Source organism: Garra rufa, chromosome 1 (assembly GCF_049309525.1).
Source record: "Garra rufa chromosome 1, GarRuf1.0, whole genome shotgun sequence".
Taxonomy (NCBI): Eukaryota; Metazoa; Chordata; class Actinopteri; order Cypriniformes; family Cyprinidae; genus Garra; species Garra rufa.
The window spans coordinates 5,950,810-5,962,916 of record NC_133361.1 but is presented as its reverse complement, the minus strand read 5'-3'; the positions used below and the strand labels follow the sequence as shown (position 1 = coordinate 5,962,916).

The 12,107-nt window shown below is 37.7% G+C and overlaps 3 protein-coding genes across 3 annotated transcripts in view; all 3 read left to right on the top strand.

Annotated features, from left to right (window-relative positions):
- LOC141335231 (uncharacterized) overlaps positions 1 to 12,107 on the top strand; it is a 243,591-nt gene that overhangs the window by 161,677 nt on the left and 69,807 nt on the right. The gene's annotated exons all lie outside the window — the stretch shown is intronic.
- LOC141341625 (uncharacterized) lies at positions 3,152 to 6,658 on the top strand. The gene is made up of 4 exons (XM_073846419.1): positions 3,152 to 3,709; positions 3,778 to 4,377; positions 4,530 to 6,514; positions 6,611 to 6,658. The coding sequence occupies exons 1-4, from the start codon at positions 3,499 to 3,501 to the stop codon at positions 6,656 to 6,658; spliced, it is 2,844 nt and encodes a 947-aa protein (XP_073702520.1). The 5' UTR covers positions 3,152 to 3,498.
- LOC141328312 (interferon-induced very large GTPase 1-like) lies at positions 7,004 to 11,799 on the top strand. The gene has a single exon (XM_073835387.1). It carries the CDS (start codon positions 7,095 to 7,097, stop codon positions 11,640 to 11,642), a length of 4,548 nt encoding a protein of 1,515 aa, XP_073691488.1. The 5' UTR covers positions 7,004 to 7,094; the 3' UTR covers positions 11,643 to 11,799.

Genomic DNA, 12,107 nt, shown 5'->3' with positions numbered 1-12,107 from the left:
CTTTGATGTTAAGTTGTTGTGTCATTTTGAACAGGGGATTTAAGTTCAATTAACAAATTATCTTTGGCTTATGTGTATTGTATCCAAGCATTTGAAAAATGTGTTAAGTGGTTTGAAAAATGTGCATTTTTGATCATTGGTTGTGAATTATGTGTCTAGAGTTTTGAAAAATGACATTACGGTTCTGTTATTAGTGCAAAAACGATTGTAAAAAACTGTAAGCCAAATATTTAAAGGCACATAAAAGTATTATTTTTTCTGAACGATATCTGCAGCTGCAGTTCTACAATCTAACCGCCAGAGGACAGTGTGCTGTTTAGATCGGAGACAGCACTAGTTTTACATTTACATGTGATTTAAAACACGCATTTATAAATATGACATTGGGATTTTTACTTCCATTGAAAATAAATGGGTGATATAAAAATATTTGTGTGCATTATAATTTTTAATTCGTTTTATGCTGTTTTTTGGTTTAATTCTGTGCACCTGTCAAACAAACATGGTACAGAATATTGAGTTTAGGGAAAGTCACTGCAGGTTCTCTTGCCGTAATTCAAAGATGTATCTGAACGAGTCACCTTTATTTTACTTTCAGCTTTTATTTGAATTTTTATTTGTTACTGTTAATCAGACCGACAAAAGGAGGTTTTTAGCCTACTGTCGTCACTGACTCCACCCACATTCACAGATCACTTCCTGCTCTCATGAAAGCAACAAGGAACTACACGTATGAACATGACGAGACTTGCAGGTATCACATTTCCTTTTAAACACTATATATTCAATATGAAATGTTAACATCGGAAACACTAAAACATGAGTTTATTTGAACAGGTGTCATTAATAAGTGTTTGAGCTGCAGGAACATCAGTGACTTTCACTTTCACTTCAGTCACAGAACCGAATGAGAAACAAATCTGAGTTTACAGACGGTATTCAGATGCATGAATATTGGCTGATGTGAATTGTGTTTAGTTTATGGTCTTCTGGGAAACATGCTGGAAACATGATGCTGAATATCTGCACAAGTTCATTATGTAGAGATTAAAGCTCCACATATTGTTCAGCACTATTCTTAAACTTATTTAAATAATTTGAATAATTAATTTCAATCCATTTTATGTAATCCAGGGGCTGGTTTATTTCTATCAAACATGAGAGTGTTATCGGTGTGTCTTTGTTCAGTGGAATCAGATTTTCAGGATTCAGGAAGATCTTCATAATCTACCAGTTGAGATTCAACCTACTGCAGTTAAACAAAAAACTGAACAACAAACGACAGGCAGAACAATGATGGAGCTTCACATAGTCTAGATAAATGAACAGAGACTGTGTTACTGCTTAAAAAATCATTAAAATCTCTTACAGGATGATACAGTGACAGACTTTAGGAGTCAGAGAAGATGATCAGGTGAAGAGTGAAAGTGACGAGAGAACAGAATATCAACATGTCAACCAATGACACAAGAGGTAACAATCAAATCAAATTTATTTTCTTCATATTTAGTGAAAATTATAATTTATTTTTATTTACTCAACAAACTCCAAAAATAGTTGTTCTGATGTGACTTCTAAACATCTAAGACAAGATTTTCTAAACATCAAATAGGATTTTCACACCTATTTTGCTGTTTAATCATTTGTTCATGTGTGTATATATATATATATATATATATATATATATATTTTTTTTTTTTTATTATTTTTTTTTTTTGGATGTGATGAAAGTCAAATATAATGTAAGACTTTTGTTTTTATACAGTCACTACTTCCCACAATCATCCTCGCAGGAGAAAAAAGAGCAAAAGCCCACCTCTTGACAGTAAGTCTTTAAACAGACAAAAAAAAAAAAATTTGAAGTGATAAGAAATGTTTGGAAATTGTGAGTTTATAGACCTTTTTCACAGAAACCGGAAATACGCAATCGCAGGGTATGCAGACTTCCTGTGTAATGTCAACACAGCAGAAAGCCGGGTAATTTAAACTTAAAATGGAGAGCGTCTACACAACTTCCCTCGCTGGTTTGCCAAAGATAACTTTTGCCGACCTCATAAGAGTCGTGTAGGAAAACTCCGTCACAAAGAGGAACAAATTGGATAAAGGATATACATTTTTCCACTAAGAGTTTATCCGCGTTTATACACGCTTAACGTGGCTTAACGTACGTAAAAAACGACCAGGAAACCCCAAATTTCTGTCATTACCTTACTTGGAACAAACATTAACTACTATCAAAAGAACGAGCCCTTATTCCACAGATAAAGTGCATAATATCACGTTAAGCGTTTTCTCCCCCATAGAAGCCCATTATAAGGAAACAGCTTGGTTTAACTTACCTTAACAGCGACCAGGGAAGACCAAACTTCTGTTAAATTTCACTTATAATAAACACTTTCTGTTCTCAAAAGAACGAGCTCTCATTCAGCATATAAAGTGATCGCCCCCCCCCATAGAAGTCCATTATACAAAAAAAAAGCTTAACGTAGCTTAAAATTTTACTTATAATAAACACTTTCTGCTGTCAAAAGAATGAGCTCTTATTGAGCATATAAAGTGAATAAAATCACGCTTTTCTCCCTATAGAACTCCATACAGGAAAAAGCTTAACATGGTTTGTTATAATGGACTTCTATGGGGGGCGATCACTTTATATGCTGAATAAGAGCTCGTTCTTTTGACAGCAGCAAGGGAAATTTAACATAAGTTTGGTTTTCCCTGGTCGCTGTTGAGGTACGTAAACCACGTTACGCTGTTTCCTTATAATGGGCTTCTATGGGGAGAAAACGCTTAACGTGATATTATTCACTTTATCTGTGGAATAAGGGCTCGTTCTTTTGATAGTAGTTAATGTTTGTTCCACGTAAGGTTTGACAGAAACTTGGGGTTTCCTGGTTGTTTTTTACATACATTTAGCCACGTTAAGCGTTTTTCACGTTGTTTAACTGGTTACTGGCATACCGGGGCGGAAATAGGTTTACACAGCAATTACGTATTTCCGGTGCAAAATACGGAAGTTGTGAGAAAGGTCTATTAACTTTTAAAACTTAACTTAAATTCAACCCCAAATATGTCTATTATTGTTGCACTTTATTGTAGGTTTATTAATGTGATGTTCTGTGATGACATATTGCCTGTGTTTCAGTGAGTGATCTGAGGATTGTTCTTCTGGGTTCGAGTGTGTCAGAAAACAGTCGTGTGGGAAACTTCATATTAGGACGAGCAGCGTTTGACAGTGAAGCTCCTCCAGATGTTGTAGAGAGAGTCGCAGGAAGACTGAAGGACAGACACGTGATCATCATCAACAGTCCTCAGCTGCTCCAGACCAACATCTCAGATCATCAGATCACACAGACAGTGAGAGAGTGTGTCCATCTGTCTGATCCAGGACCTCATGTGATCGTTCTGCTTCTCAAACATGAGCCGTGTTCAGCAGAAGATCAAGAGTGTGTGGAGAAGGTGCTGCACTCTTTCTCTGAGCGCGTTTACCAACACACCATGGTGATCAGCACACGAGAGACCAATGAAACCAATGACATCCTGCAGAAAATCATCCAGAAATGTGCAAACAGACACTTCAGTCTTCAGAGGAGCAGCTCTCCTGATGATCTACTGCAGATGTTTGAGGACATTGAGAAGATGAATGAAGGACGACACCTGGATTGTGCTTCACAGTATTTCACAATGGAGAAACAGGACACAGAAAAACGTGAGTGTGATGAGATTTATTAGTTTCTAATGACAAATGAACATGTTTTAATAATCTTCTTCTATTAGTTTCAGAGTGTATGAAGCTGAATCTGGTTGTGTGCGGGAGTGATGGCACATTAAAGTCCTCCATTTCAGAGCAGATCCTGCAGCAGACAGACAGACGATCAGACGAGGATCTTCATGGACGTCAGATCAATCTGGTGGAGCTTCCAGCTCTGATTCGGCTCTCAGAGGAGGAAGTGATGCGTCAAACTCTCCGCTGTGTGTCTCTCTGTCATCCTGGAGTTCATGTTTTCCTCATCATTATTCCTGACTCTCCACTCAATAATGAAGACAAAGCAGAAATAGAGGAGATTCAGAGGATTTTCAGCTCAAGAATCAACAAACACATCATGATCCTCATAAAGCAGAATTCAGAGCATCAGACAGCAGAACTCAATGAAGAAACACAGTCTGTCATTGAGAGTTTTGGAGGACGACGTCATTTCTTTGGCCCCAAAACACAAGTGTCCACATTGATAGAGAACATCGAGCAGATTCTGAAAGAAAACAGAGGAGAGTTTTTCTCCACAGAGACATTTCTGGAGGCGCAGATAGAAAAACTGATGAAATATGAAGAGATGAAGAAGAAAATGAATCTACAAGAGACACATTTACTGTCACAAGGTATTGAGCAGAAAATCAGTTTAGGTCTTAAAATAATACATGACAAAAAGTTTTGGATTTTCATTTATTTATTACTTTTTTTATTATTATTATTATTATTATTATTATTATTATAGACATTCCAATTAACAAACGCATTTCCTCTTTTGCAGGTTTATTAGAAAGTGAAGATGAACTGAGGGTTGTTCTGCTGGGAAAAACTGGAGTTGGGAAAAGTGCAACTGGAAACACTATCTTAGGAAGAGAAGCATTTACAGCAGAAACATCTCATGAGTCTGTTACTAAAGAGAGTCTGAGACAAACGTCTGAAATCAATGGTCGATGTGTTACTGTGATCGACACTCCAGGACTGTTTGATACTGAACTCAGTAATGAAGAGATCCAGAGAGAAATCACCAACTGTATCTCTATGATCCTGCCTGGACCACATGTGTTCATCATTGTGCTCAATTTAGGACAACGATTCACTCAAGAAGAAGCAACTTCAGTGAAGATCATCCAAGAGACGTTTGGTGAGAATTCTTTAGTGTACACCATGGTGCTCTTCACCAGAGGAGACTTTCTGAAGAATAAAACTATTGACCAATATCTGGGAAAACCTGGATCTCCTTTGATGAAGCTGATTGAAGTGTGTGGAAACAGATTCCATGTGTTCAATAATAATGAGACTGGAGACCGAACACAGGTGTATGATCTACTGGAGAAGATTGACAACATGGTGAAAGCAAACGGAGGCAGTTTCTACTCATGTAAGATGTTTAGACAAATGGAGAGAGAAAAACAAGAACAACAGACGAAGATCCTGATGGACAGAGTCAGAGAAAGAGAAGGAGAGATGAAGAAACTAGAAGAAGAGAAAGAGAAAATGAAGATGATGATGGAGGAGGAACGACAGAATCAGGACAAAGAGAGAAAGAGAAGAGAAGAGGAACTGAGAGAAAGAGAAGAACGATATGAAAGAAAAATTAAGAAGCAGGAGGAGCAGATGAGAGACGAGATGAAACGAGAACAAGAAATGCTTAAAGATGAAATGAGGAAAGAAAAGGAGACTGTAAAGAAAGAAAAAGAAAATCTACTGATAGAAATAGACAGACTGATGAACAGAATAGAGAATGAAAGACAACATAATGACAATGAGAGAAAACGAAGAGAAGAGGAGTTAAATGAGAGAGAAAAGCAATATAAAACACTAATGAAAGAGAAAGAGGAGAAAGAGAGAGAAATGCAAGATAAGATGAAGAGAGAACAAGAGGAATGGGAGAAACAGAAGCTAAAGGAAAGGAAAAAAAGAGATGAAGAGGATGAGAAAAGAAGAGAGAAAGAACAGAGAGACTGGGATGAATTTAACCAGAGAATGAAAGAAGAGAGAGAGAGAATGGAAAGAGAGAAAGAAGAACTTCAATCCAAACATAAAGAAGAGAAAGACAGAATGAAGATGATGATTGAAGAGGAACGACAGAATCAGGACAAAGAGAGAAAAAGAAGAGAAGAAGAACTGAAAAGAGAAATTACAGAACAAGAGAAACATCAGAGAGAGACACAAGACGAGATGAGACGAGAACGAGAGACATTTAGACATGAAATAGAGGAAATGAGGGAAGAAAAAGAGAAACTTCAGATCAAATATGAGACAGAAACAGACAGACTGATGAACAGAATAGAAAATGAGAGGAAGAAAAGAGAAGAAGAATATATAGAAAGAGAAGCACAACATAAAACGCTAATAAAAGACAAAGAAGAGAAAGAGCGAGAAATATGTGAGATGAAGAAAGAACGAGAGGAATGGGAAAAACAGAAACTAGAGGAAAAGACAAGAAGAGAAGAAGAGGATGAGAAAAATAGAGAGAAAGACATACAGATTCAAAGACTGCAAAGTAAAATAGAGGGAATAATCAGAGAGAAAGAAAAAATAGATAGAGAGAGGCGAGAACGACTCCAGGATTTAGAGAAGAGACTGCAAGAAGAAAGAAACATGAGAGAAGATCAACAGAAGACTCTTGAAGACAAACTGAAACTCCTTGAAGAACAACATGAAGATGAACTGAAGAGAAAACGAGTGGAGTGGAGAGAGGGATATGAACGAGAGAAAGAGGAGATGAAGAGGAACGTCTGCTCTCAAACTGATCATTCACTACAGGTGAGTGTTCAAAGAGTCATGAAAAGTACTGATTTGTTTTTTTTTCTGACTTTTTTTCTATTTATTATAGTCATATGAATATATTTTGTCATGTAGTTCACTCCTTTTGCAGCTGGTAAACAGTGTAACACCTTTTTTATATAATTTAGTATAACTGTAGCTTTAGGGAGTCAGTAATATGCTGATGAACTGAAATAATCGCTGTAATACAATCATGCAGAAATGTCTTTATGAGTACAAAAACAAGCCTTTGATTATTTTTTGAGATTTGTCTGTGTCTTTACCCCATTATTAATATTCATGACTGAATAATAAAAAAATAGGAAAAACAATAAATGTTTTAAATGATTTGTTTCAGTTTATTGTGTTGTCTTTAAACCAGGGAGAAAACAAGGAAACTGTAACAGCAGAAGTCAGAGCAGAAAGAATAAAGCTACTGTTTGACAGACTTCATTTTGACGTCAAACACCTTAACAAACTGAGAGCTGCAGATGTTCTTCAGATAACCAACCATTCATTACTGTCACATGAGTCTTGTGCTGAAGACGAGCAGATTCAGACTTTTCTACAAAACCTACTGATGATGAACTACAGAGCAAGATACATTCAAACTAAAGAGACCAATGGACAATATCAAAAGCATCAAAGAGACAGTGACTCATCTGAAGATGAGAGTGATATTTTTGATGCTGCTCTGAAGAACTTGTCTTTATCAAACAAAGAAACAAATCAATCTGAGAGAATACACCCGATGGATGTTCAGATGGCTGTGTTTCTTTGCGCTGATGGTTTTCTGAAGCAGTTGATGGTCAATAAACTGTCCCAGTGTCAGTACGCTCTGCCTCTGCTTGTTCCTGATCCATTCACACGACAGATTGAGTTTCCTCTCTGGACATTCAGACAAGTCCACAAGAGCTGGAAGATCAGACACACGAACAATGAACTGGTCAGTCGAACCCAGCCGATCTACAAGGCAGAAACCCCAATGGTATTTTTCTTCAGGTTTGGCCCTGTGTCTTCCTACAAGTCTCATCTGATGAACAGTCTGATCAATGAGAAACACGACACGTTCTTCCACAGGAACTGCCCCGGCAGCAGCAGAACCAGAGTCCTGATGGATGGAGTGGTGGAGATCAGCTGGTTCTGTCCTTCTGGATCAGATAATGATAAATTCACTGAGTGTGTTGCGTTCTGTAATCTACACGGTGATGCAGGAGACCATGAGAAACAGCTGCAGATCCTCACTGAAATGAGCTCAGTCAATGTTGCTCTTTTACCACAACTGGACAGGAATAATAGACATGCAACAGAAATACAAAACCTGTATAAGAAGTTAAAGCCACTCATTTGTCTTTTTACTGAGGATGAATCTACAGTAATTGAGCTGAAGAGAGGAAAATATAAAATCGGTTTAAAAAACAGAAATCAGTCAGATGTATCTGAAGAACTCAGAAGAGCCATAAATGATTGTCTCTCAGAATCATGGTCAACTTTCAGACTTGAAGATGTGTCCAAAAACTCGGACATCAGAGTAGATGAGGAAGATGATAATGACTGCAGGAGAGGAAGAGAAGTGGCACAGCAGATGATGAGTTTACTGGAGAACAAAGATCTGATTGAAATCAAAGAATCATTTCTGCCTCATCAGGGAAAACTGTGGCATCAGTGGAGTCAGAAGAACAAAGAACTACATCGACCTCGAGGAGATGAGATAGAAATGGAAATCAGTAGAAAACAAACAGAGATGAGGACAATCCGTGGACAGCAGTATGAATCTGGCATCAGTGAGTTTATGAAACTATTCTTTAGAGAAATTAATTCATATAATGAACATGAGAAGATGTTTTTCCTCAAATGGCTCAGAATCCTCCTGGATGAATATACATCAGTTGATCTTTCTGCTCTACATCACAAGTATGATGAAAAGTGGTCAACAGTCTTAAAACTCAAAGAGATTTGTGATAAACCTGAACAACTCAGAGCTGAACAAACTGAACTTGAGAGAATATCTGAGGAACTTCAAGCTGCCAATTTTGGTTTGGAACATATCATGAGGGAGATCGGTCAGATCTATGAATCATGTTCATCTGTGAACAAGAACAAGAAAGACCTGCAGATTGACTTCTCTTCTCTCCCGAGTCTTGCAGCAGAGATGATGATCTCTGGATTTCCACTGGAGCTGATGGATGGAGATGCTGCTCATGTTCCTGTGATCTGGATCTCTGCTGTTCTAGATCAACTCATCTATAAGCTGAGAGCCCCGAGAGTCTTTGTGCTGTCACTTTTAGGGATTCGAGGCTCTGGGAAATCCACCATGCTGAATGCCATGTTTGGACTCCAGTTTGCTGTCAGTGCTGGCAGGTGCACCAGAGGAGCTTTCATGCAGCTGGTCAAAGTGTCAGACGAGATGAAAACACAGATGATCTTTGACTATTTTCTGGTTGTTGATACTGAGGGTCTTCGTGCTCTAGAACTGGCTGGAGGATCAACAAGACATCATGACAATGAATTTGCCACATTTGTTATTGGACTTGCAAATCTGACGCTGATCAACATCTTTGGAGAAAACCCAGCTGAGATGCAGGACATTCTTCAGATTGTTGTTCAGGCCTTCATGAGGATGAAGATGGTCAGACTGAATCCCAGCTGTGTGTTTGTGCATCAGAATGTTTCAGACGTCACAGCTAAAGAGAAAAACATGGAGGGAAGGAGACGACTGCAGGAGAATCTGGATGAAATGACAAAACTTGCAGCTAAAGATGAAATTTATGATGCAGAACGTTTCAGTGATGTTATTAGATTTGATGTTCAGAATGATGTGAAGTATTTTGCTCAGCTCTGGGAGGGCAGTCCACCAATGGCACCACCAAACCCAAAGTACTGTGAGAACATTCAAGAATTGAAGGAAACTATTATGTCTCATGCCTTTAAATCACATGGAATGATGCTGACTCAGTTTAAAGATAGTATTAAAGGTCTCTGGGAGGCTTTACTGGATGAACGATTTGTCTTCAGCTTCAGAAATTCTCCGGAGATTTCAGCCTACAGGAAACTAGAGACTCAATACAGCAAGTGGTCCTGGAGTCTTTGCAGTGCCATGATGGAAACTGAGAACAAACTGCACAACAAAATAGAAAATGAAATAATTAATGAGGTTTATGAAACTGATATTCAAATAGAACTGAGGAAAACAAGTGAAGAAGTGAAAACATCAATGTCAGATTTCTTTGAGAAGGACAAAGATAAAGATATACTGATCCAGTGGAAAGCATTATTTGAAATCAAAATAAGAGAGCTTCAGGAAAACATTGTGAGAGAAACAAGGAGGAAATTAAATGAGATTCTTCAGCAGCGAGACCTGAAGAAAAAGACTGATGATCAAAGGAGACATCATGAAAACACTCTCTATGAAAGGAGCAAAGACCTCGCCTTTAAACTCCAAGACAAAACAAATGATGAAGAAATACTGAAGAAAGAGTTTGATGTGTTTTGGAAACAGAGTGTAAAGAAGATCATCACAGACACTCCTGCAATCAAAGACATTGACATAATGAGAGATGTGAAATTGATCTTTAGTGATGTCTATAGAAGTGTTCCTGTAGATCACTGGAGGGAGAGGACGGATATTTTCTCTGTGCTGAGTTATTCAGATTATGTAAAACGAAAGAAATCCAGTGGAATTAAAGGAGCTTTAACAAATGTCTACAGATCAGCTAAAGAGAGGTTTGATTATATTCTGTGTAAAGAGGATGAATCGCAAATAAGATATTTTGTCACAGATGTTTCTCTGCAAACAGACAAATTGATTCAGTCATTTAACATTTCAAAGATGGGCTACAACATCTGTTGTGTTCAAGAACTCACAGATTACATCAAAGCAAGAGTATTGCAACATGAGCAAGAACAAGTGAAATACGTGTTCAAGAATGAATTCTTCATGGATTTGGTTCTTTCCATCTTTAAGAGAGCAAACAAGATGATCACTGACCAACACAGACTGTTCAGAGAAGCCAATGATCCCATAAGATATGTTGAGAAGAAGAGGGAAGAGTACTACAGTATTTTCCTGAAATATTTTCATGGAGCTGCATCAGCTGCTATTTTTGGTGAGATCATCTGTCATAAACTGAAAGAGCCCATTGAGCAGAACATCTTCAAGAAGACTGCCAGAGATCTGACAGATGAAATGAGATCAAACTGTGAATCACTGAATGGAAACAGATCAAATCTGGAGAAACACATCCTGAAGACACTGGCAGAGAAGGAGGATTTTGACAAATACATGAACTACATTCATAATCCCAGAGATCACTTCAAGAGTTTCATCAGAGATGAAGTCAGTCGCTACATCAATGATCAGTTCAGAGTCAGTGTTTTACCCAAGATGAAGGAGAACATTGAACTCCTGCAGCAGAAGATCATTAGAGCAGCTCATGAATCTACTGAACATGTTCAAGTCAACAGAGGAGATGCTGGTTTGTGGTTGAAGAGTTTCACACAGCAGCTCTCAGATGAGCTGATCTTCTCTGAAAAAGACCTCAGTGGAGTAAAACATGATGATGTTGATTTCACACTGCTAGAAGATGTAATACGACTAGAAATCCCAGCTATAATGTCTGACATCAGCGGGAGATTTAACACAAAGACATTTTCAACGCTGTACTATAAGTTCAGACCAGATGAGATTCTGATTGATCACTTCTGTCAGTGCTGTTGGGTTCAGTGTCCGTTCTGTGGAGCCATCTGCACCAACACCATAGAAAACCATGATGCAGATCACAGTGTTGCTTTCCACAGAGTGACAGGAACTAATGGGTCGTTTTACAGTGGAACAACAAACTTGTCTATTAGCATCTGCACATCAATAGTAGCAAGTGATAAATCTTTTTATCCCAGTGGCTCAAATTATAAAGTCCCCTGGAGAGAATACAGAAGAGCAGGAGGAGTTTATGCAGACTGGAGCATTACTCCTGATCTCTCTGAACTGCCCTACTGGAAGTGGTTTGTGTGCAGATTCCAGAAAGATCTGGAAAAACACTACAATAAAACATTTGATGGGAGAGGAAAGATACCAAACGAATGGAAAAGACTATCAAAACGGGAAGCTATTGAGAGTTTGGATCAATAGATCTAATGGAGAAAATGAAGAATGAGACTCTTGCATCTCCTCTCAGATTCAGAACACAGTCAGAAATGATTTTCTCTGATTTACCACTGAGACTCATCAACACCTCAGAAGATCAGAGCTTTGTCAAATACAGACAAGTATTCAAGACAAGATTCAGTCCCACATACTAATATCTGTGAAATTATATATATATATATATATATATATATATATATATATATATACAAAAATGAAGTTTATTCAGTCAGTTTAATCAAAATGTATTAATCTATAAGATAAATAAAACAAGATGAGGATATTAAAGTTAAAGGCTGTTGATAAAATGTGACAGATAAATATATAAATAGTCTCATTATCATTAGACTTGAAATGATTGTATTTATGTAAAGTGTCTTGTGTGCAGAAGGAGTCCAGTCATTTCATCTTTCAGTCAAACTGTCTGTTCTCAAAATAAATAAACAAAGA